This window comes from Colletotrichum higginsianum, chromosome 1 (assembly GCF_001672515.1).
Source record: "Colletotrichum higginsianum IMI 349063 chromosome 1, whole genome shotgun sequence".
Taxonomy (NCBI): domain Eukaryota; kingdom Fungi; phylum Ascomycota; class Sordariomycetes; order Glomerellales; family Glomerellaceae; genus Colletotrichum; species Colletotrichum higginsianum.
The window spans coordinates 4,446,140-4,470,947 of NC_030954.1; the positions used below are offsets into that span (position 1 = coordinate 4,446,140).

The window sequence follows — 24,808 nt, forward strand, 5'->3', positions numbered from 1 at the left end:
AAGTCTCTTCACCTCGAGTCAGTCATCCCGCGTCAGTGACTCCCGATGTATATGCATCTCTATCTCTATCGGCCTATATATATTTCTATCCAAAATCCGGTGCTCCCATCATCTGTATCATCAAAAGCGCAAGCACAGCCGGCATTCTACACGACGACCTCCTTCCCTACCTCCTCCAATGCCTTGACTAGCCCCTCGACGGTTCCTCTGAGGGTCTGGCAGTTAACGACCACGCGGAAGAAGCTGCCCTGTTCGCCTGGGGCATAGTCAACCATGAAACCACGCTCGATGAGTTTCGAAACCATCTGGCTGGTACGCCTCGTGTTCGTCTCGGCATCCTTCGCGAGCTGGCCGTTGGGCGCGTAGTAGAAGCAGACCTGCAGGCAGGGCGGCGGGTTTGACGAGACCAAGACGAAGTCGCTGCTCTGCTCGACCAGCGTCGCGAGGTGCTCGGCCAAGGAGAAGGCGTGATCGATCTGTCGCTCGAATCCGCCGGCGCCATGGTAGATCCAGGCCAGGGCCAGCTTGAGGCTGTCGCCCCTGCGGCCGCACTGGAGGGTCAGGTCGGCCAGATCCCACACGTCCTCAGTCTCGTCCACGTTGTGGAACAGGTAGCCTGCCGGCAGGGTGTTGGCCTTGTGGAACACCTTCTCGTCCGGCGTGAGGAGGAATGAGCACGTTACCGGCACGTTCATCATCTTGTGCGGGTTGACCGTCAGCGAGTCGGCCAGGTGGGAGCCCTTCATCTTCGCTCTTTGCTTCTCGGAGAAGATGACCGACCCTCCCCAGCTTGCGTCGATGTGGAACCACAGGCCGAACTCTTTGCAGATGGCCGAGATCTCCTCAAACGGGTCATAGGAGCCCATGACCGTCGTCCCGGCAGTGGAATTGACGTACAGGGGCGTCTTGCCTTCCGCCTTGGCGCGGACGACAAGCTCACGGAGGGCTTCGGGGATCATGCGCCCGGCGGAGTCGACCGGTACGGCCCAGACGCTCGACGCGCGAAGTCCGCAGGTCAGGGCGCTCTTTTCGACGGAGTAGTGGCCGTGTGCGCTGGTAAAGATGACGAAGTCGTGCGAGTCGTTGCCCGAGGTTTTGGTCTCGGGGTAGAGGGCGCTGCGAGCGACAACGAGGGATGTCAGGTTGGACGAACTCCCGCCTTGACAGGTGACTCCTCCCGCCCGGGGTCCCGTGAAGCCGAACAGGTTGGCAAATTTTCTAGCCGTGATCTTTTCAATGATGCTCAACGCCGGCGAGACTTGATAAACGTGAAGCTACTCAAGTTTAGCGATGAACGAATGACTCTGTAAAGATGGCGGGACAGCTTACGTTCGTGTTGAGGACGGACAAGAGAAGGTCAGAGACGACACCAACCTGGGCAAGTCAGTCCGGCACCCGACGAGTTAGGCGGCAGTGACATACCGGAGTGTTGCTAGCATATAACTTGTCCATGAAGCCCTGGTCCCAGGTGTTCACGCTGTAGCTCAAAATCTTGCGCATCACGTCGAGCAGGCCCTCCTTGCCGAGGCCGTCGCCCTCCGGCAGGGACAGCTTCAGCTTCTCGGCCAGCGCCTCCGGCTTGTGCGTGTCGACCAGAACGTTGCGCGGGACTCCCTCGATGTCGACCGAGGTGTTTCCACCGGCTTTTTGACCGGCGGCCTCGTCGGCCACTCTGATGTAAGGGACAATCAGACCCTTGACAGCTTCGAGCAACTACAAGCAGGGGGTGCTGTGTCAGTGGTAGGGAGGCGGGGGTTTTGCTATCCGAAGTGGGATGTGTAACCCACTTGCAACCGCCGGGGATACTTACATCCTCGACCTCTTCGGCTCTCCTGAGAGTCGGCGGGGCAGCATAGTGGCCGTTGGTGCCATTTGTGCCGTTCATGATGGCTTTGAAGAAGATGGATTGGAGTTCCCACCGAAAATAAGTGAAAGTTCTCTTCAAAAAAAGAGCAAAAGTCGGGGACAAATTAAGCTTTAGTGGAAAAGAAAAGAGAGGGAAAAATCGTTAACACGCTGTTATTAGCACAGACCGTCGTTTGTCGCGAAGCTGGACTGAGATTCCCCGGTCTTGTCCACTGATATTGATTCCCGATGAGTCAGGTAAAAAAACAAAACAAAAAATAAAAAAGAATCCATGGGAGAAAATCTTCAACGGCCGGGCCGCGCTGGGTTCCTCTTCCCCTCCCCACCCCCGATGACGGCACGTCGGAGCAAAGTGGCGCGAAAGAAAACCCCGGTTGGGATTTTAGCCGCACTCGCCGCCGAGCCGGATTTCATAATCAGAGGGACCCATTCCGCCTTCCTTTGCATTTGCATTGCAACGCGGCCACTTTGTTGGGTTGGTTGTCACTCGTCAGTCATGAGTGGGGTTCCCGTCAACTACACGCATGGTGCAGAGCGGCCGTCGTTCGCCGTCTTCCGAAGTCCTTCTCTTCTGGTGCGGCACGGGCCTAAGGGCCGCTCACAAGATAACAAATACTATGGCGGATATGAGTGGGAGCGGAAGAGAGTGACCCCCTCCCCCCCAGTTGAGCCGTCCCAAGCCGTCGGGTCCGCGATGCCGTACGGCGTTGACGGGCCCGGGATGACGGTCAGCCTGTTGCCTAGGCGCCTACCAAAGTTCCCGGAACCTGGCGGAGCATACAGCAGCTCTACGTCTGCCCTAGGCGGGAGGGCATATGTTTCGTCTCGAGAATCCAAGGGATTGGCCGACATGTCCGTCCATGATCAGGTCATGCGTGTAATGGGAACCAAACGAAGAAAAAAGAAAAAGAAAGATTTTTTTTTTTTGAACGGGCGGTATGACAGCGCCAAACCCGACTGACGCTGCGAGGCAGTTCGCCGCAGCAAACGCCGCTTGCACCGCATGTTTTCGAGCCCGTCTTCCAGTCTTGCGGGACCGCTCGCAGGCTTGTAGACCCTACGTCCCTGGAGCATTCAAGCCGTGAGACCTAGGAGATTATCACATGGGGCGGTACAAACTCTTCCTGATTGGCCGGCGATTTCCATTATTGTCGAACACAGTCTGGTTGGCCGCAGCGAAAGGTAGATGATGTGGTGCGCCCACTGATGTGTGTTTGTGCCGGTGGCGTGGTGTTCAGGCTCTATCTGTGCGCAAACTATTTGAGGGTCTCGGTCAGCCGCCGGCGTCACCACACCGCGAGACGCCCAGCATCATTTTAGAAACAGCTGGGGAGGGGAAACAGGGCGGGCAGACACACAAGGATCAATAGACGACACCGGTTTCGAAAGGCCCCGAGGAATCTCTCCCTCCCTCCTTCCCTCTCTCTCTCTTCACGGCCTCCTCATCTGGACATTGAATAGACTGCCCCTCCATGCGACTTCCGTGCCGGACACAGACGTGACCAGTGCAGGTAAGGTGGCATCTGACGTTGTGTTGAGACAGACGTCATCGTCATTGCCGCTGGACTGTGCGACAAAAGTCAATGGCAGGAATGGGCGGTCGAGGGGAAATGGGGGTTGGTTACAGGTGCAGCAGGGCTGCATCTGATCCTCTGTCTTGGGCTCTTGCCACCGAGAGACGTGCATGCAGCAGCCGCCTTCCCGCGGATCCATATGCCTGATTGCCGCTGCAGTGCGCTGCGACTCGGCGGACGGACGCGTGGGACGCACCTTTTACACAAAGCCTGGATCATTCTTGCGAGGCATGGAGCTCACATGGTGCTCACATGGAACCAAGCGCCGCCAGCATCCATCTCCATCGATGCACGTGGACCAGAGACGAGACAGAGACCCGATCCCAGACACACATGGTGGGCATGGGATTCAGGAAGAGACAGAGAAGGAATGGGGAAACGCGGCATGCCCCAAACAGGGGCCGAGGAAACGTATCAAGGGGGAGGGCGTTCTCGAGCAAGCCGTATGTATTCGTACGGCCGGCCGGATGTGTTTGCTTTCCCTGCATCTGCAGCGCGGTCAGACTGTTGCAACAGTAACAACAAAAGGAAGAGTATTTCTCATGAATTTTAAACCTTACGTCGGTCGAGTACATGCAAAAGGGGTAGGCAAATTCTCTCACGGCAAGGATTGATGACTCTATCGGGCAGGTTTTTGCTCGAGCCGCAAGCGAGACGGAGTGTGGAAGAAGTGTTCGTAGGTACCTAAGGTGAGATGGAGGTCGTGGTAGGGCACCAACGGGCGGCGGCCAAGCCCAAGAAGGTGGATGCGAGTTTCAGCGGCCTTCTTTTTTCGCTTGCTGTGCCTGGTTCCTGGGCCGCTGGGTTGCGGTTGTGGACGATCGACCGACAATCTTCCCAAGAAGATAGTATGGGAGGAGTGACATGCCACTAACGGGAAGGTTAGGCGGTGGCGGGCCCTAGGCCGATGGGCCATGAACCCAAAAAAGAATAAAAATAGGTGGCTGCAACTATTACTATCACCATCCGAGTCCGTGGCCATCGACTCACCAATGGAGCGAGCAAAAAAAAAAAAAAAAAAAAAAAAGGAGGCTAGGACACGCACGGCAAGGGGATATTTTATCAGGGTCATCTCGGATCTTGATGACCCTTGGGCCCCCGGGGAGAGTGCTCGGATTGCAGCCCCCACGCTCATTTCAGCATCAAGAGACAAACGACAGTCAGTGTGTGGATAGGTAAGTGACTGTGTAGATGTACAGAGAAGAGACCCCTGGTCTCAGCCCTGGCACGATCCTGGTGCTTGCAAACCAGCATCGTCGACAGTTCATTTGTGGGCGGGCGGAATACCCTCCCGGAGCTTTTCTCGAAGGGAAAAAAAAGAGACACAGAAGGGAAGAAGGAAATTGAAGTACACCAAAAGGGAAGCCAAAAATTTCACTCATTCCATTTTCATCCCAGATAGATAGATAGAGAGGCAGAAGAAAGGGGAGGGAGTCCATTTCCCACCTGCAGCCTCAAGACGTGCAAACCACCGAGGCTATCTGTATCCTGTAACTGCAGATCAGCAGCGTTCATCGCCCATCCCGCCGCCGATGATCCTTCCTCCTAACTCCATCATCACATCTCGGGTCACCAATCTACACTCTTTTTTCCCCACTCTCCCATCCTCTCTCTCCACTGAGACACGCAGCCAAGCAAACGACGTGACGACGTGAAAACCAAACGCTACCCTTCGAAACAGCACCACACGCGGGGCCCAGGCCGTCGGAACTTGTACAAGAAACATCGCCGGCCGCAAGGAGATCCCCTCCTTCTCCACGAATCCCACAACCGACTAGCCAGCCACGCTTCACCGAGACAGAGCCGCCGCCAAACAGCGTCCGGGACCCAGAAAAGACGGAGCCTGCGTTGCTTGCAAACCCAGGCCCGAGGCAGCTTGCTGGAGATCCCCTCGCGGTGTCAAACAAGCTTCATCCCTCCTGCCTCCCCTATCAACTCTCGGACGGGACCACGACGCTCGAGCATCCCATTTCTTACCGCATCCACTCTCACCCTCTCACTCGCCCAACAATCAACAACCGGGAGAATAACAATAACAAGAAGGGCGGAGCACAGAGGAAGGGAAGAGAAGAAGAAAAACAAGGGACAGAACAGCCACTCCTCGGGCAGAGGTTGATCGTTTCTTTTTCTTTTCTTTTTTCTGTTCTTTTTTCTTCCTCCTAGAGTCATCCGCTTCTCCTTTTCACTCACTGCCTTTCCTGAGTCTGTCTGCCTGCACTGAGAAGAACAGTGTGTACTGTATTATTTCTCTACTATTGGTACCTATTACCATCACTCTACCTAAGTGAGGCGTATTATTACTCTTTATTTGTTCTTGTTCACTTTTATTCCTTTTTCTCTCTTTTCCTCTTCTTGCTCACAAAACCTAAAGTACATCCACTACATCACATCACTTCGCATCCATCAGTCCTCCCCAGTTCATTCGTTGCCACTCGACCAGTTTTCTGGTAAAGTGCAACACGCTGCCTGCCACCCACCTCCTACCTCTTTCTCCTGCCTCTCCTCCTGCTGCTGCTCCTGCTGCTGCTCCTGCCTGCTACGGACGAAATCAAAAAGGCAGGCGCATCCATCATAGCCCATCCCGGCCGCCCCGAAGCATCCTTCTTTCCATCCACCAACACCATCATCATCCATCCACCATCCATCGATTCATCCGTCCGCCTTGCGCCGAGTCGCGTCCAATTACCACCACCGCGAATATCCGCTCGACGTCCATTCTGCAGGTACACCATCACCATCACGAGCCCACGACACATCGTGCTAGAGAAATAACAAGACGGCACTACCCTCAGACGCAAACACGGTCCCAAACGAACGATCCCTTTTTCGGGGGGTCGCTCCCGCCGACGCTGCCGCCACTGCCTTCTTTTCTTGGCTTACATTCTAACTCGAACAAGCAAAACGGTCGAACCGCGCGCGCGGTCTGAGAGCCGAAACCAAGCTAATCAAACCACCACCCGCTTGCTGCATTGCCGTCCGATTGATTACCACCACCGGTCACCACCACCGAGACCCGACAATTTCTCTTATCCTACCTTGCCCACCCACCAACTCGATCGCCCAACCAGCTTCTCTTGACTTCAACTTTCGCCGTTGATTCTCACCAAGAGCTCGGTTTTCTTTCTCAACACCACTTGAGCGACTCTGGTCGATTCTCGCTTCTCTTCCTCACTCTTTTCTGCTCAGTAACAACCTCGCCAGCTTTGCGCCGCCAAACCCGACGCCGTGTGCAAATTCGACTATCGCAATCCCCGTGTGACCGACGTGTGACGGCAGCGACCCCGGAACTGCTTCCGTCCGTCGCAAAGCAGGACCCGCACCTCGGCCAACACCATCAGCTCGCCACCAATCTTGTCTTGCGTGTGTGTCCCGCACTCCGGAACAAAACAAATACACAATGTCAATCTCACAGAAACCTCCGGTACCAATCTCCATCACCATCTGCGGTGATGGCGGCTGCGGAAAGTCCTCCATAACCCTTCGTCTTGTCCGCTCCCAGTGGACCTCTGAATACGACCCCACCATCGAGGACTCGTACTCCATCACCCGCAAGATCGACGGCCAGAACTACCACTTGTCCCTGACCGACACGGCCGGCCAGGAGGAATATCGCGGCATGTGGGCCTCGTCCAATCTCGGCGCTGACGCCTTCCTGCTCGTCTACGACATCACCTCCCGCGACTCGCTCGACGCTCTCCAATACTTCAACGACCTGATCGATATGGAGGCCGAAACCCGCCTCGACAACGCCGACCGCGCCAAGCGCGCTGGTCTCTCCCCATCCTCCTACCGCGACACCGTCTCCGCAACCCCGGGCGCTAAGACCGTCCCTCCTGTCAAGATCGTTGCCGGCAACAAGTGTGACCTACAGGAGTCCCGCGATGTACCCGCCGCCATGGGCCTGGACTGGGCTCGCCGCCGCGGATGCGGTTTCATGGAGACGAGCGCTCGCCTCGAGGTCAACATTGAGGAGACGTTCGCTCTTATTGTCCGCCGCGTCGTTGAGGCGAGGCGTATGGCGGAGCTGGGCGTCAACGAGAACATGGAGATGGACCGCCGGGGCATGACAAAGCCCCTGAGCCCGCTGCCGACGGGTAGTGAGAACGAGAAGCACGGACCGGGCCCGCAGGGTCTCAACGTTCACAGCAAGATGGGCAAGGGATCCATATGGAAGAAGCTCCGGTGCTGGTGAGCCCCGCGGCCAGTGGTGTGTTTGTGACTAGGGGCTCGCAGTGTGAGAGAACAATGCGAGGAAGCCAAACGAAACTTTATGACGTATGAAAGCAAAAACAAGACGAGCAGGGCGGCAACATTGTAATTTTTCCCCCCTGCGAAGTGGTGTGTCTGTATTTAAGGGGCTTGGTGGGTTTCACTGGGTTGGGGGTAGGAGGATCCATGGACTTGCACAATGGAGTCGTTGAGTTGTTTCCGATGTACAAAAGGGTCTTATGCGAGGGGGGCGTTTCGGGAGTCTCGAGAGCACATATCCCTCTCTCTTTTGGGCCTCTATATTGCGCCTGTTGGGCAGGTTTGAGCAAAGGGAGAGGGAAACAAGTTCATTTTCGCCGCATATGTGCCTCTTGCTGAGTCGGTCAGACTTCTGTATTACCTTCGGTTCTCTCTTTCCCCCCCCCCCTTCATTTCTCCCTTCCTCGCGACAGTAATGGCTTTTCTCCTTTTTCGTCATCCTTCCTTTTTTTTCTTTCATCCTTTTAGATACCAAGAGGCGTGTTGAATGGTGGTAGTCTTCCAAGTTGCTGGCAAGGTCACTCGAGGCCAGGATTTGGAGAGGTCGGTCGTTTTAGCGTGTGTGATAAATCAGAAGAAATAGACATCATGACAGAAGAACAACGAATCGCTGCCTTTTTTTTTTCTTGAGATAATGTAAACAACACCGCCACAGCCCATCGTCGATCCATATTCTTTGCACTCCTCTTGCACCCTCTCCCCATTGTATCCCCGATAACGCCGTTTCCATTCGACCCATTTACAACCATTCCCGAACCAAGACGTTCTATCCCGCTCTGCACTCTCTCCCTCGTCCAACACCCATCTTATCTTTGAATCTAGTTGGTGATCTTGGACACGGTCTGTTTCCACAGGCCGTTGTGGGACCAGGTCCAGTTCTTGAGAAAGGGCGGGTCCATGCCTGTCTCAAAGGCCTCGAGACGGGCGGCGATCTGCTGATTACGCAGGGCCTCGCGGGCGGCGGCGCCGCGGTTGTGCAGCTGGGGCATGCGGTCGATGGCGTCCATGGCGAGGCTGAAGCGATCCGTCTGGTTGCGGATGGCGAGCTCAAGGGGCGTGTCGATGTTGCCCTTCTCCTTGTAGCCGCGGACGTGGAGGTTCATGTTGCCGGGCCGCTTGTACGTGAGGCGGTGGACGAGCCAGGGGTACGAGTGAAAGTTGAAGATGACGGGCTTGTCGTCGGTGAAGAGTGAGACCCACTCGGAGTTTGTGAGGCCGTGTGGGTGGTCTTCGTGGGAGATGAGCTTGAAGAGGTCGACGCAGTTGACACAGCGGACCTTGAGGTCGGGGAAGTGCTGGAGCAGCAGGTCGATGGCCGCCAGGGATTCGTACGTCGAGATGTCGCCGCACGAGGCCATGACGAGGTCGGGCTCCTCGCCCTGGTCGGTGCTGAACTGCGGCCAGATGCCGATGCCCTTGGTGCAGTGCTCTACGGCCTTGTCCATTGTGAGGTATTGCAGGTGCTCCTGCTTGTCAGCGACGATCACGTTGACGTAGTTGGACGACGCCAGACAGTGATCCATGGTCGAGAGCAGGCAGTTGCCGTCGGGTGGGAGGTAGATGCGGACGACTTCGGGGCTCTTGTTGGCGACGACGTCGAGGAACCCGGGGTCCTGGTGGGTGAAGCCGTTGTGGTCCTGCCGCCAGACAACGGCCGTTAGGAGGATGTTGAGCGAGGCAATCTTGTTGCGCCACTCAACCTCGAGCGCCTTCTCGATCCACTTGCAGTGCTGGTTGACCATGGAGTCAATGACGTGAACTGGGCTTCGGTCAGCAACAAAAGGACAGAAAAGAGGGTTGCGCATATCATTCTTAAAGAAGCTGCGCAGGAAAGAGAGGCTCACTGAATGGCTCGTAGCTGTTGAGCAGACCGTGACGTCCGGTCAGGATGTAACCCTCGAGCCAACCCTCACAGGTGTGCTCGGAAAGCATCTCCATCACTCGTCCGTTGGGGGCTAGGTTGCCACCGTTAGAGTCCTCCTCAAAGTACTCGCCCATCCAGACCTTCTTGCCGGCCTCGTAGACGGCGCCGAGCTTGTTGGACTCAGTCTCGTCGGGCCCGAAGAGGCGGAAGCTGGTCTGGTTCAGAGCGATGACGTCTCTCAGGTAGGTGGCCATGTTGTTCATGCTGGCGGCATTGGTGCCGCCGGACTTTTCGACCTTGATGGCGTAGTTTCTGAAGTCGGGAAGCTTAAGCGGCTTTCTGAGGACGCCGCCGTTGGCGACCGGGTTGGCGCTCATGCGACGGTTGCCGGTCGGGCAAAGCGCCTTGAGCTCGTCCGAGATGCGGCCGTCTTTGAAGAGGCGCTCGGGCTCGTAGCTGCGCATCCACTTCTCGAGGACCTTCAGGTGTTCGGGGTTGGTGGCGGCGTTGGGGATGGGGACCTGGTGGGCTCTCCAGTAGCCCTCCATGTAGTTGTCGTCGATCTTGCGGGGGCCGGTCCAGCCCTTGGGGCTGCGGAGCACGATCAGGGGCCAGATGGGGCGGAAGGCCTTGCCGGAATCGCGAGCCTGCTTCTGGAACCTGCGTATCTCAAGGACGCAGTGCTCCAGGGTGGCGGCCATGGCCTGGTGCATGGTGTCGACATCGTCGCCCTCGACAAAGTAGGGCTGCCAGCCGTAGCCGAGGAACAGGTTCTCTAGCTCCTTGTGGGAGATCCTGGCCAAGATGGTGGGATTGTTGATCTTGTAGCCGTTAAGGTGCAAGACGGGCAGGACGGCGCCGTCTACGATGGGGTTGAGGAATTTCGTGCTGTGCCACGCGGTCGCCAACGGGCCGGTCTCGGCCTCTCCGTCGCCGACCATGGTCAACGCGATGAGATCGGGGTGGTCGTAGACGGCACCGAAGGCGTGGGAGACGGAGTAGCCGAGCTCTCCGCCCTCGTGGATGGAACCTGGGGTCTCGGGGGTAGCATGTGAGCCGATACCGCCAGGGAAGGAAAAGTACTTGAAGAACTTTTGCAAGCCATCTATATCCTCTGACTTTTCCGGGTAGACCTCGGAGTAGACACCTTCGAGGTAGGACTGGGAGAGGACGGCCGGGGCGCCGTGGCCCGGGCCGGAAATGAAAATGGAGTCGAGGTCGTACTTCTTAATGAGGCGGTTGAAGTGCATCCATGTGAAGATTTGGCCGGGGGCCGATCCGAAGTGGCCGAGTAACCTCAGTTTCATGTGCTCCTTCTTGAGGGGCTCCCGGAGGAGGGGGTTCTCTTTAAGGAAGATCATGCCCAGGGACAGGTACAAGCTGGCCTTGAAGAAGTCATTGTACTTGTCAATGTCTTCCTTGGAGAGCGGCTCGCCCTTGATCGTCGACCGGGCTGGGCCGTAGGGGCTGATGGATTCAACCTCCTTGCCGGTCATTTCGGAAGAAGTGTGTAAGTGATGAGTAGAGTGGTGGTGTAACGGTGTGCACAGGCCAAGATGCCTTTGGAGTGGTGGCTTGAGCAAAAAGACAACAGACTTGACGAAGCCTGAGGGGGCTTGGTCTTTATAGCTATTTTTCCAGACACGAGAGGACAGAGGATCGGCATGAAAGAGAATGAGATGCAGACACGCTGCCCAGAGAACGAGCTGTGACGGGCAGGCAGCCCAGCCCAAGCTTGGGACTGATTCTCACACCCGTGGGTGCTGATCCGAGATGGGCAACGAACGGCAGCGAACACAGACAGGCCCGGTAGCTATCAGCCGATGTTGACGGCGCCTACCGGGGTAGGAAGACAAGGTTGCAGATGTTGTGAAGAGGGAGGAGATGCTAGCAGGGGAGGAGGATACGAGGGTACGGTACTGTAGGTTAAGGCACGTACACGTCCCTAGCCAGCAACGCCTTGGTACAAGGTGAAGGAAACGGCGGCCACAGGTACGGAAGCAGCACCATTCCACGGCGGAGGGGTCCGATGGGCTGGCAACGTGGGGAAAGAAGAATGGCATGGCATCCCATCCCATCCCATCCCATCCGCCTAGAGGCTTGTCTAGTGGCAGCATCCTCTGGGCGAACCGGAAGCGGTTCCATGACAGGGTGACGGGAGGGCAGGACGAAAACCAAGGGGAGCGACTGCAGGTGAGCTGAGGAATTTGCGGGTATTCCATGCAGGCTCTTGGAGTGATGCGAGGTTGATATGTAGCGTTTGTGCATGGAGAGAAGAAGTGGTCTGATTTTCCGACGGCGACTCGTCTGCGGCCACGATATCGACCGGCATGCAACCGACGTCACCTTACGCCCCACGCGGGATCGGTTGGGATTATGTGCGTGTCATTATGCTTGGTGGATTTGCCGTTGCTGGTTTCCTCTCAGCAGGCTGGAGAGCGAAGATTTGTAGCGTTTTGGCATTTGCTTGTATTGTGGTGGTTATGGGCTCAGGAAGCGGATCTAGATACGTAAGGTGAATAAGAGAAGGAAGGTGTTGGTGACGGTGTCGGTGACGGTGAAGTTGGGTGGAACATCCGTCTCGGGCCAATCGGTAGGTGGGTACGTACAGTTGACGGATGCCCCCAACTCTACCTTGTATCTGACGGCGCCATGTGCCCGACTCGGTGAGAAGAGTATGAGACAATGTGGGGCAGAGGTGAGTCGAGGTGAATTAGATTAGAATCAACTGAAGGAAGGCGACGGCGCCCCTTCTGTCTCTCCCCTTCTCTTCTTGCCAACAACAACGCCCATGACCCAATCTAGAATGTCCTTCTCCATTCGGTATTGATTGATAGTGGCCAAGCGATTTCGCGGCCCTCTCTCATGGAATGGGGCGGCAAGTTCCTAGGACAACACCAGAAGCCATCTCAATGTCTCTCTTGGCGTGCCGTCAGAGCCCGCCAAGTCACGAAATGTCTTCCTATTATTACGGGGCTATGGCTTCGTTTGCGAGAGAAAACAGCAGAAACCTTTGGTCTCACCTCCAAGCGCGCAAGAGCTCCGCTTTCCCAATAGAACAGAGCCTCCGTCAGTTCCAGGCTAGGTAGATACGGCCCGCGGCATCGCCGTCTCGGACCGTTTCTTCGTACTGGCAGCCAGCCACTGGCTGCGAGGGCGAGAGTGACTGGGTATTTGCGCCTAACCGCCGACGGCTGTGGACAAACAGGGCCACTGAATCGGCAACATGCGCGGCCGGCGACGGTTCCGTCCATGTACGGCCTCGTCGACTGGCAATCTTCCAACCCCCAACTGGTATTTTGCCCTTCGTCAGCGAGCGTGTGCCCCATGGTAATTTACCATCCTGCCCGTTCCATTGAGGTGGTCCTATGGCACGCCTGCATGGGTTGCTTGGGCTCCCGCCTACCACTGGACGCAATGACCATGCGAGAATGCAGTCGTGCAGGTTTTGGTCGTACACGCATGCGTTCCCTGGGCCAGCCCACGGCGCAAAGCCGAAGCCGGCCGGCTCCTCGTCCAAAGCCAGAAGCAGCTGATTTCGTGGCGAGCCTGGATCGTAGCATGTGCCCGCGGATCAGCGTCCACTGTCTAAACCCTGACACCCCCTTAACCCACTACCCACCCGCCCCTCGACCCAACCCTGGCACACCCTTGCGGCCTATCCACACCCCACCAAGTGTCAATCCTGCCCTGTAGACATCACCCCACCTTTCTTTCTTATAAAGCTACGACGGGAGCTTGGGCCCCTTAGCCGCGACCAGACGAAGAGGGCGGGGTAGTGAGCTCGGGATTGAAGCTCTTGGGGCCAGTTCCGTGGATGCAGGGTCGTTCGTTCACGGAGACCTGTATCGAGATTGTTATATCGCCCTTTGCGGAAATCACCGAAGGTCGTTTGCAACTCCCCCAGCACTGTCGTTTCCAAGCTTATGATGCCCTTCTTCTCGAGGAAAAATGCATCGACAGCGGTTTTTGCCATCGTCCACAATGACATAACAGCGCCGGCAAATAATGTCAACCACCCACCCACCTATGCTCGTGGAATACTGTTGCGTTCCAAGTAAGCCAGCGACCTGCACGGGGAAAGGATGTGTTCCCGGCGAGCACGGCGGACGCCAGGCGCCGTCTGGTCGAGACAGCGGTACGAAAACATACAACGATCCACAGATCGTCTCTGACAGAAAATGAAATGGGGGAGCGAGATGGGGTGCAGGTCGGTGGGCCCGGTAGGGGAGGGGAGGGGGGTGGGCAGTCTGACTGGCACTGACTGACTTTGTCGCCATTCAAAACAATCGCAGACAAAAATGCCGGCCTAATGTTCGGATGAGAGAAAACGATTCTGTTTCCATTCGTGGAAGATACAAAGGACAGATGGCCATACGCAACCCTCGCATCATCGAGCACTTCCGGCGGATACGACAAACCCCCTCGACATCAATCAACAGCAACTTGACCGGTCCACGGACGCTAGTTCTGTTAGCTATAGGCGTAGGCTTACTCGCCGCGAGCCAGAACAACCTCGACGATACATGTGCCTCTAAACTGTCTGTCTCATCGCCTCCGCAGTTCCCGCCCCCCTCACAGTGAGACAGTCGATCGGATCTACCCCCCCAGGCATCATGCCGTTTCTTCACTGCATTCCCGGACTCGTAGACGTTCCGGTTCTGTAGGAAAGGCTCGTTGCTAGAGGCACGTTCGGGCGGTTGAGTTTCATAATCCGATAATGAGAGGATTCTGACAGCTGTGCCTTATGCACCTCATTTGTGCCCCGAGCCAACCGGTGTGGGTTGGTCAAACGGCCATAGCTAGGTTGGCGGGGGCCCGCGGGAGCCAAGCCGTTCACCAACAGCAGTTCTGGAGGGAATCTTGTCACGGATACCCAAGACTCCTCGCTTTGCTGGGCCCGGTCGGCGTCCTTTGGCTAGCAGACGTGGCCCTCATCAGGAAACTCATGAAGAAATCCGAGCAGAGGTTAGGTCAGCGGGCGTCGGCATGTCTGTAGAATGACATAACTCTTTGGGGACAGAAAAGAGTCTCTTGTCGAACGGCAATTTGCGCCGTTGATGCATTACGAAGAGCTGTATCTGTCGAATCATTTAGCCATGTGGGACTGCGACTTCTAACGTTCTCCTCAAACTCCCCTCATACCTACTCCAACACGACTGGGGACAACATCCGACGACACCCTTTTCTCTAGATCCCGCACTGACGAACTCTCACACGCTCAACTTATTCAACCGATTCATCCGGACCTCTGGGTCACCACCACCACCACCACCACCACCCAGAACCCCTCACACCCATTCTCGCTCATGATCACGAGATGTGTCTGAGCAAATCGCCCGTGCTCCAGTCAAGCTACGTCTCTCGTACGGCGGTAGGACATCACTCCCGCACCATGATAACCTGACGTAACGCACCCCCCTTACCCCCCGGCGATCAGTTGCCCCTAAGGCCCAAAGGAAAGTCAATAAGCATATATACTTTTGTTCGCCCCCCTCGCACTTTTCTGTTTGTCTGTTTCCCCTTCTCCCGGGACGAACAACGGTTGACAGAACCTTCTTCCACGCCTTTGCTCGCCATCAGCTGTTGAAACTGCTTGGCTTGACTTACGAATCCTGACATTCAGGTATCACCTTGCACCACCCGGTACTGACCCCAGTCCTGGGGCAAAAGGCTATCCGAAGCTGACGCTGTTGACTGGGCAAGTCACATACGAGGAGAAAAGACACAAAGGGGAGATACCATGGCCTCCTACCCGAGTCACAAGCCCCAGACCCCGCAGCCTCCTGCGCCCATTCCCATCAACGACGGGGACGACGGCCAGGGCGATGTGACGAGAGACTACTGAGAGGAGAACGCAACAAAACCACCCAACCTCGGGATTGGAGGATATGAGGCATTCGTTTGGATTGAAAGGACGAGGAAAATGGTTTTATGCGCACGCGAGACGCATAAAGGAGCTGCATAGGGGCACCCCCGGGCCACAAATACCACAAAGATTGAACACCTATTTATCTAAACGAGCATATGCAATATGATCATTATTCAATTCGACACGATCTCTCTGCATGATCAATCAACCGCACCCTCACGTCGCCAAACGAGATCGGTCTCAACACCACCCTCTACATATCTTGTCGGTTCTCTCCTCCTGTCACCTCGTGTCATGTCGACGGCAGCCCATGACCCCGCACAATCCCCTCCCCCTACCGGAGTCCCCTCCCCTATCTCAACCCCCCCGGACGAGATCTCTACCATGGACTTCCGACATGAGCCCACGGCTTACGTCTCCTCACGGCGGAATCAAGAGAGTAAGATGGATGATGGTCTATTGATGTGACGGTTGGTGTGTGGGGGGGCTCCATCTTGTGGTACATCCCCTTCTTCTTCGAGCCACATCTTGTGTTCCCTTCGGCCGCCGTGCTTGCTTGATCATCTTGCCCCAGATCTCGAAAAGTATCCCCTCCCCCCGTCTCCAAAAGAGGACATATCGAAGACTGCGAGATCCCCCCTTCCTCCCCCGTCACGCAGACTGACCCGTGTCGCTCCTATCACCCAGGGGAAGCATGCACGCCCACGACCTTGCAGGTTTGTTCGCTGCCCACTTTCTCTCTACGTAACTGCTTCCAGATCGGCCATTGGCTTGACAGCCCGCCCCCCCTTTGGTGAGTGTCTCTTTGCCACGATGTCTCATGATGTGAACTCTCCGTACAAGCCGACTCGCCATCAACCTCGGACGTTGAGTATTGACACCAAAACACCACGCACTTGTACGATCGGGGGCAATACATTCCATTCTATCCCATTTTATCCCACCCGTTCCTGCCTGGTTAGTGCTACGAGAGGCTTTGATGGAAGAAGAACGGTCGAAGAGCAGCGCCAGCATCAACACCCATGGACAACTCACGAGCCAGAAGCCGGCCTCCCTCCGTCTCCTCGTCTCGTCACATTTGCCCCAGTTTGCCTCATCTCAAGCAAAGCATACATCACCTATCGTGCCACAGGCCAGAAAGACATCAACGAACGTATCGAATGCAATGGAGTGCTTGCCACCCTCCAAGGCTCTCCAAACAGGTTAAAAAACAAGAACCCTATTTATTGTCTGTCCCCCCCTAGGGTGCTCGCAGCATCAGTAGTGACCACAGCCTGGCGATCATTAGAGCAAAAGGAATGCCCCCTCACGGGATTGAACCGTGGACCTTCGCATGACGGAGAGTACGAGTGCGACGCTCTACCACTGAGCCAAAGGGGCGGAGTCTGTCACTGCACTGGTTGGTCGACCACTGAGACAAATCCACATTGACCGGCTCGCGATAATCTGAATTATCACTCAGATCTCAATAGACTGACTACAACAAATTAACATTGCATAAAGGGAACCAATAGTAATAGAGCAAACAGCAGTATAAGTCTAAAGTAGGAGGCATAATAGCACACAGACTTATAGACAAGCATTATTCTAGTTAATTCTATTCATTTTGTAAACTTAGTGTTTGGCGCTCCCATTATGATAGAAAATGTGGTTATGCTGGTACTAAACAGGCTAAGGCTTTACTGCTGGTGTTAGTAGGGAAGAACAAAAGTTCTTTTTGGCAGAACTGCTTAGATTTTATTATAACAAAGACAGACACTGTTACACAACTCCTACACCTAAGCTCCAAGCCTCTGCAATTGTACTGCAGGATGAAAATGTTGACCTGCAAACAAAGGGTGAAAGTTGCTGCTGGCAACAGTCCCTGGTTGATTCCAGCGCAACTGCCAGAAGGAGAACTGGTTTGTCCAATGCAATCACTGCGACTGTGTTGCCTTTGTGTTTTCATACAACTACCTAGCCTAGAAGTAGTCGTACCCTAACACTCAAGTGCTACACTTCTCCAATTGGAGCACAGTCTCTTCAATCAAGCATGAAACGGACTGATCGTTTCTTTCTTGACGAGCGCCGGAGAGGGGGAGGATTATCAGCAGGAGGCGTCCTAAAACCTGTAACATGTCAGTCGCAAGTCTACGTAGTAAGAGACCAAGTCCTCGCTTACCTGCTCCTCGATTCAACCATAGGTGACCCCTACGCAAGTCACCCGTCGTGGTACCATCACCCTATGTCTGGTCACGTTCCTCGATGCCAGCCCAATGTCTGCCTGCTGCTGGCGGAGCTGTCAAAGCTGCCTGTGCACCTGCTACCTGACCATCCATTTCTATCAGGTCAATGTCCCCGTCTGCGTCCTCTTCTCCGCTCCTAGCCGTGTTCTTGAGTGGCTCCTCTTGGCTTTGGGTCGATGACGTCGGCAGACTGCGCTTGGGGATCTTGACGAGGTCATGTTCCTTTCCGGCCTGGACATAACAGAGGTAGTATGGGTCGCCGTTACTGTTGAGTGTCTTCAACACCTCTTCGGTATTAGGTGTTTCTGTCACGGTCCTATCGTTATACTTGCGCCAAACACCGGAATCGAAGTCGTGGATCCAAACCCAGTAATGCCCTGCCCGCAGCTGGCCACTGTGGCAGATAACGGCATGCAGGCGATATGCATGGGTCTTGTGCTGTGAGAAGAGTTCTTCGAGCTCTGCTTTGTACGTCTTAACCTCTTCCACGCGCATGTTGCTGATTTGCTGCCGTCCTTCCACGATGAATCCTGTCGTCTCGGGCGGCTCGATCTTTTCGAACGATGTTACGGACTGGTTGTACGTCGGAAACGACGAGTCTTCACCCGCAAAGGCAAGGGAAGAAGCTGGCATGCCTCCAAGAAGTGAATCGGGCTCAGGGACGTCTGCTTTGTTGACATGGACGAAGTCGTTGACGAAACTGTCCATGATCTCTACATCTTCGGCTGTGGCAGTAGAGATGTTGTTGAGCTGCTCCAGACGCTGTTGAAGGGCCCATCCTTTTTGTCTCAGCTTGAAAAACTGCGGATCCTCTGGTGTGTCCATGTATCGATCAAGGTATAGCGTCTCAAAAACCTCAACGGGGTTCATGTTCTTGTTACCGTTGTTCTGGGTCCGCTGAATGAGTACATGCAATATGGGAGGAAGCCTCTTGATTGACGTAAACCGCATGATGTCCTCCTTGCCAGTAACGACTCGTTGAAGGTCGAAGTTGCGGCTCAGGCCGTCATGTATGTTGGTCGGACCGGCTTCGGCAGGGTATGCTGTGATTGCACGCTCAAGGGTTGAATCCAGCTTGTATTTGTCCTGGTTGGGAAACTTCGTGTGGTTGGTCAGTTCGACGTAGAACGTCTCCATGATCGGCTCCCACTGGATCCCATCCGCGGGGTCTGTCCTCGTGGGTCTGATGGCTGCCTGAAGACGGTTGATGATGCTACCCATCACCTCCTCGACGTCTTGCTGCTCCGTACCAGAAGTCCTAGTCTGGGTTTCCAAGGCCTTGAGCACCCGTTGCTCGACATTGAGGACTGGTGACTCAACTCCAGTCATCTTTACATCGGTATCAATAACAAGTTCCGGCGCTGGTGGTTCAACAGGCCGGGAGACAATTCGAATGTCTGTCTTGTCCTCGGGCACGAAGTCTCGCTTGTCATTGTCAATATCGGACATACTGACGAGGGTTTGCGAGCTTACGCTGCTAGCTGATTCCGAAACTGGATCAACCGTGACGTTCACCATGTCGATATCTTCCACCTGTTCCGACTTATGCGCAGGAGGTCCTGGGGGAGGCCTTGCAGGCAGTGGGGGAGGTGCTGGGAATTGAGTGCCCATGACCTCCAGGGTCTTTTGTTCCGCAGCATTGGTCGTCTTTGCTTGCGGGCCGGGTTCGTCAGTGAGATTCGAGGTAGGTAGCAGGACGGCGTTAGCCAGGCGTTGAGAGGGGCGAATAGCGGACGCTTGCGAGCCGCCGAGCTCATTCAACAGCCGATCAAGCTCTTCGACAACTAAGAGAAATCAGCGCGAAACTTCTTTGCATGGGAGGTTGAAACTTACAAACACGAGCAACAACTGCTTCGGCACGGTCGATCTTCAACTTGTTTCCGCCGATCAATCGGCGTTGAATGTCCAAATCATCCAGGCCAAGTTCGTGCGCAGGATAGTGGGCAAGTAAGTCCTTGATAGGAACAACAGTATTCAGGTATTGAAGGATGCTGTTCAAGTAGCAAGTGTTGCCAATGTTTTCCAGCCCGACGGGCAGGTTGCTCGTGTTAGTTGAAGCTACCGGGTCGGACTTTTCCTGTTGAGGCGGGCGGCCATATTCCTGTTCAAGCGCCTTGACTGCTTGGCGTATTTCGTCGCTGTTCCTGTCGGAGGCGATGGCATCCATGGCTTTGATAGCGACCTCGGCGGTGGACTTGCTCTTAGGGTCCTTGTTAAGCTACAGTACGGAAGCAAGCCAGGTCAGCATGGAATTGTAACCACAAGCCAAACGAGAGACATACCTTGACACTACACAACATGACGATGGTGTTATCAGGCCACTGCGGATCCGCTTCAAGGATGCGATAAGCTGAGGAGACGTCCATGGGAGCGTTCGCATGTGTGAGGATTCTGTCACTGCTCCTGTGGCGGCCAATGATCTGAAGCATCTCTCGAGCAAAATCCGCTTGGGAAGGGGAGTGCTCTAGCTTGGTGTTGTAAGCTGAGACGACATTGTCATCGCTGGCGGCGTACTGAAGGCTGAAGAAGGAATAGGCCTGGGTTTCCAACTCGTTTCCAGGACCGTGAGCGCTTGGTGGGGGCATTCCCTCCACGATAGTTAGCTCTTGTATCGCACGAGTCTGGAAATCCTCATCCGCAGTCAGAAGGGCAATGTCGCGAAGTGCTTCAACGTAAGTCTGACGTCGCTTCTCGCAAAGAATTGACTGCCGGTTGTAAGCGAAGAAAACCAACGCCTTGTCGAAATCGGGTAGGACGCCAAGAACTCGATGCGCCTCGGTCGATGATTGAGGGACTTTGTTCTGCGGATACTCGAAGCATTGGAGCTCTTTGAAAAGCCGGTTACCAACATACGGTCGATTCTCGCCAGGCTTCCCGCTTCTGATGATGAGGCTTTCTGCCTCGGCTTGAAGGTCCTCGATGAACGCGCGTAACGTGCTCAGTTTCGTTGGTGTGCCCGGAGTACCAGGCTCCAACCTAGGAGGAATGAAGTACGGTTCGAAGACGCCGTCTTTGTCAAGATTCTCTTCCGTAAACTGAATCGCTCTGAAGATGGCGTGGCACTCATCGCCAAATACAACCTGAAACCGCTTGTTACGCCGGGAAATGTTGCGCGGGTTGGGCTTGTCGAGCAAGTCTCTGAGATAGGTGTTCAAGGTCGATGGGGCAGTGGTAGACCAATCATCCCTGGCGTCTGCGAAACGCTCCGGCGAGTGCTTTCTCGCGTTTGCCAGATTGTCGAGGATGCGCTGCTTGTCGAGGAGTAGCCGCACCCATTCGCGCTTGAGCCGAGGCCGCGATATCTCAACAGACACCTGGAACGTGCAGCGGGGTGCCGAGCACGCGAAGTGCTCGACCGCGAGCAAAGCCTCTCTGATCATAGGATGATAATCCGATACCGATGTGGCGGGCCGTATCGGTTCCTTGACGTTGACCAAGTGATGAAGATAAAAGTCTGTATCCTTGGGGGGGAAGTGGAGGTTTAGAGGACGGCAGAGGCACACCAATTGATCCGAGTCCCACGACGTCCTGATGATGAAATGGAAGTCGCAATTGCAGCAAACACACGATAGAATGCCAGGATTACGGCCCTCTGCCGTGCTCTGGTTGCCCACAAGAACAAGGCGATGGGGCACACCGGCGCTGCTGCAGCGTGCTTCGCGATCCCAATCGATTCTTGCAAATGAGCCACTATCCAAATCAGAATTGAGTAGATCATGCACCCATCTTGGTGCAAGACGACCTGCTCAGTAGTCAGCATTTGACAACCAGAACAACGTCCAGGGTGAGGACGAGCCCACTGCCGAGTGTTGACCACAAGATCACCAGAACTTTAACATACCAGTCTTTCCAAGCATGTTTTCCTTGACGGAAGCGGGTCTTCCCTCCCAATGTTGGGCAGTTGGTGAATCACTTGGTGACATGATGGAGTATTGATCCGAGATGACCATGGCAAGCGTTGTAACTGGTTCAGTTGGAGGAGTCGGCTTCGTGGCTCGTATGGCGCAATGATCTTGGCAGCGAAGTTAGAAGTATGCCAAAGGCAACACCCCAGAGTCGAGTTCGCCACTCAAAAAGCCCGGCTCGCAAATACTTGTGCACGTCAACCTGAATTGGCACGCGTCAAGTCTGGACGAGCACGGTGTAAGTGTACGACGAACAGTGACAGTCCGACGCCACGGGGGGAATGCGCCGCCTCGGTCGAACGATGAATTGTCCTCTATAGCCCAAAACGGTGTTGATGAGAGACGGAATTCGGATGCACGTCGAGGTAGGTGGCTTGCAGGTGGATAGGTCGGTCAGCGGTAACGAAGATCGATCGAATGGATTGACGGAGGGTCGATGAACGCGGGGCACTGTGGATGGTGGGTTAGCTCACAACCAACGGAACAAGGTGGAAGAAGAGGAGGATACCTAACGGATCGCACCTCGTCCCGAGTCGGAACTGCAGAGATTTGAGATTGTAGTCGTTGAGCCGAGAGCAAACGAAGCCTCTGTCCAAATCGTTTGCGTGCAAAAGTAGGTGAGGGTCCACGGCGGTGATAACGGTGATGGAGGTGATGCAAACTGAACAGCTCCCGGGTATCTAGATGCAGACTGAAGCAGGTAAAAGAGGCCGACTAAACGAAAACCCTAGAGGAGAAAGGGTAAGAAAGCTGTCACAGAGCGAGGATCAGAAAACAATTACTTCAGCTTAATGGCGTTAAGGACAGGGCAGGAGCTATGCCCGCTCGATGGTGGGTAGGCACGGCAGGTGTGTGGCGGGGGAGAGGGTGGAAACGTGTACAGGCTGACGCAGCTGGCAGCCTTGCACCAAGCGCACACTGTGGTTCAGTGATTGAGGTGCAGTCAGGTTTGGGGGAAGGCAGGTACCTAGGCAGTTCGACACGTACCTCAGGTGCGGCGGAGCTTCCCCGGTGAAGCTGCGTGGCTGTGAATGAGGTAATCTGGAAAGTGCTGCTGGGCGTGGACGTCCGCCGTGTCGAGTTGCGTCAGTTAGCCGCCCCCGCGGGAATGGGGCCAACTAGCTTCGCAGTCGGCACCTAAAATATGGCGTAAGATCCGCGAGTGGCTAGAATCACATGGAACACAGGGATGTGGCTTCCACGACGGCTTCTGTTGTGAATACTGCAAAGCTAGCCAGTATCAGGTGACTTCACGCGTGACATTTCGTCTCTCCAGCTTACTAAAGTGCAACACCCAATGAAAACGTCCAATCCCACCTCCAGGTATAGACCGAAGGAGTCTAAGAAGGAGGCCGATGCCAACTGAGCTGGGTTGCCCCGTTCTACAGAGATAAGGGGGAAAAACAAACTCAGTACCAGCTAGTGCACTTAAATGCCCTTAAAAACCTACATTGATCGGACTCATCATAAAGCCCCATTGTCCATTGAAGCGTCGAGTAGTTGACCTTTGCGTGCCATTTGATTGGCTCCACACCGAAAAAGATCACGTGACTGACTCTCAGGTGGAGACTCATCCGTGGAGCTCCAACCCGACCTCAAACTTCCGCCAGATCCCTCACCAACTTCTTTTCCCATTGAGTGTCTGGCCCGCGACTCCGAACCACCCCGCAATCATGGCCGGCGACGACGACTTGTACCACCCCAAGGACGCCATCAAGGCCAGCATCCAGGCCTCCACGACCCTTGGTGGTGCCGGTTTCTTCATGGCCGCCGTTCACAATGCCCTCCAGAAGCAGAACGTCGGCGCCATGTCCGTTTTCACCCGCAGCGGTGGCATCATCGCAGTCATGGGTAAGTCGCCCCGACCCCTCGTCGCCAGGTTGATTCGAAGACGGCCTCGTACTGACAATCCCCCGCAGCGATTGGTGGCGGCGCATACGGCTTCACCCAGTCGGCAATGGCCAACCTCAGAGAAAAGGACGATGCCTGGAACACGGCGACTGCCGGTTTTGTTGCCGGTTCCATTCTTGGAATGACCAGTACGAGCACTTCTTCCCGAACGTTGAACATTGGCGAGACATGATGCTTACGGGTCGTGATTTAAACAGCCAAGAGGATGCCCGTCGTGCTCGGCTTGGGCGCTGCCTTTGGCGCGTGGCAGGGAGTTTTCCAGCTCACTGGCGGACGTTTGAGGGGATGGTCAGAAAACAAGCTGGATGACGAGGCCGCCTTCGACAGCAAGATTGCCCAGCGCCAGGCCAAGAGACGCCCCATTGAGGAGACGATTGCAGAGATTGGCGAGGGCCGTGGTACGTATCGCTCTCTGGCTGGCGTGATCCACGACTATTTTTCTCATGCGAGGCTGACATTTTCCCAGGCATCCGGCCACCGGGCTACGAGGAGCGGAGACGCGAGCGACTCAAGGAGAAGTACGGAGTCGAGATCAACCCCGTCAAGGCGACCGTCGAGTAAAAGAAGAACTGCCTTCCAAACGAAAACACCACCACTACTACCCCATCCCGTCCATCACCCACCCGGCCTAGCGAGGCATGCTCTTTTTATTTTCCGTTGCCTGTACATACACAGCCTGCGAAACACGTGGGCCAAAGGAGAGGTCTCATCGGCTAGAGGAAATGGAGAATTGTACTATTTGTTCATGCTCTCCGAGCTTCCACGTGATGTGTGCCTGTCTCATCCGACGCACCCGCCGGCTGCGTCACATCAATGGTACGTTCTTTGCATGCATTTTCTCCCGCTACTCTCCAAATGATGATATAATAGCTTCAGAGGCTGTTTATGATCTACATGATTCAACATATTACCGTTCTATCTTTTGTCTGACTTTGCTTTCACAACGCCGTCTTGGTTGCATCTCGCTGCTCATAGCACTTACTAATGTTGGATTCAAGGGGTGGCGATGAATCAAGCCTAGGTCCCAAGCAGTGTACACGTCTTCCACATTGAGTAAGTCCTTGCAAGTTTTTAGTTCCCTCCCTTTCCATGATGATATCTTAGCTTCAGAGGCTGTTTATGATCTACATGATTAGACCTTCACCGTTCTATCTTTTTGTCTGATACCCCACTCGCATTTTCAATCTCTTGCAATATGCTGTTTGTAACAGAAACTGACCAGGCATTTCAGACCCCCCATGCGATAACCTGCCAAGCCGTAGTCGCTGCGTAATTTGTATGAGTAAGTCATTCGCTGCCTTCTATCTCTCTCCATTTCTTGTATGATGATACACTAGCTTCAG

At 55.0% G+C, this 24,808-nt stretch overlaps 6 protein-coding genes across 6 annotated transcripts; 2 read left to right on the forward strand and 4 right to left on the reverse strand.

Moving 5' to 3' along the window:
* Positions 1-146: 146 nt before the first annotated feature.
* CH63R_01306 (Glutamate decarboxylase) lies at positions 147-1,885 on the reverse strand (the record flags this gene model as incomplete). Its single annotated transcript, XM_018296281.1, has 4 exons — positions 147-1,274; positions 1,330-1,374; positions 1,423-1,713; positions 1,811-1,885. The coding sequence occupies 4 exons, from the start codon at positions 1,883-1,885 to the stop codon at positions 147-149; spliced, it is 1,539 nt and encodes a 512-aa protein (XP_018164643.1).
* A 1,412-nt stretch (positions 1,886-3,297) lies between these two features.
* Positions 3,298-3,659, reverse strand: CH63R_01307 (uncharacterized protein; the record flags this gene model as incomplete). The annotated part of the gene is made up of 3 exons (XM_018296282.1): positions 3,298-3,432; positions 3,492-3,603; positions 3,637-3,659. 3 exons carry the CDS (start codon positions 3,657-3,659, stop codon positions 3,298-3,300), a joined length of 270 nt encoding a protein of 89 aa, XP_018164644.1.
* A 3,178-nt stretch (positions 3,660-6,837) lies between these two features.
* On the forward strand, positions 6,838-7,632 carry CH63R_01308 (Ras family protein; the record flags this gene model as incomplete). The annotated part of the gene is made up of 1 exon (XM_018296283.1): positions 6,838-7,632. The coding sequence occupies one exon, from the start codon at positions 6,838-6,840 to the stop codon at positions 7,630-7,632; it is 795 nt and encodes a 264-aa protein (XP_018164645.1).
* An 874-nt stretch (positions 7,633-8,506) lies between these two features.
* Positions 8,507-11,048, reverse strand: CH63R_01309 (Phosphoketolase; the record flags this gene model as incomplete). The annotated part of the gene is made up of 2 exons (XM_018296284.1): positions 8,507-9,447; positions 9,533-11,048. The coding sequence occupies 2 exons, from the start codon at positions 11,046-11,048 to the stop codon at positions 8,507-8,509; spliced, it is 2,457 nt and encodes an 818-aa protein (XP_018164646.1).
* A 6,598-nt stretch (positions 11,049-17,646) lies between these two features.
* On the reverse strand, positions 17,647-21,599 carry CH63R_01310 (Ubiquitin carboxyl-terminal hydrolase; the record flags this gene model as incomplete). Its single annotated transcript, XM_018296285.1, has 4 exons — positions 17,647-19,433; positions 19,483-19,867; positions 19,932-21,391; positions 21,491-21,599. The coding sequence occupies 4 exons, from the start codon at positions 21,597-21,599 to the stop codon at positions 17,647-17,649; spliced, it is 3,741 nt and encodes a 1,246-aa protein (XP_018164647.1).
* A 1,628-nt stretch (positions 21,600-23,227) lies between these two features.
* On the forward strand, positions 23,228-24,026 carry CH63R_01311 (Tim17/Tim22/Tim23 family protein; the record flags this gene model as incomplete). The annotated part of the gene is made up of 4 exons (XM_018296286.1): positions 23,228-23,405; positions 23,474-23,593; positions 23,663-23,863; positions 23,932-24,026. The coding sequence occupies 4 exons, from the start codon at positions 23,228-23,230 to the stop codon at positions 24,024-24,026; spliced, it is 594 nt and encodes a 197-aa protein (XP_018164648.1).
* Positions 24,027-24,808: the final 782 nt, after the last annotated feature.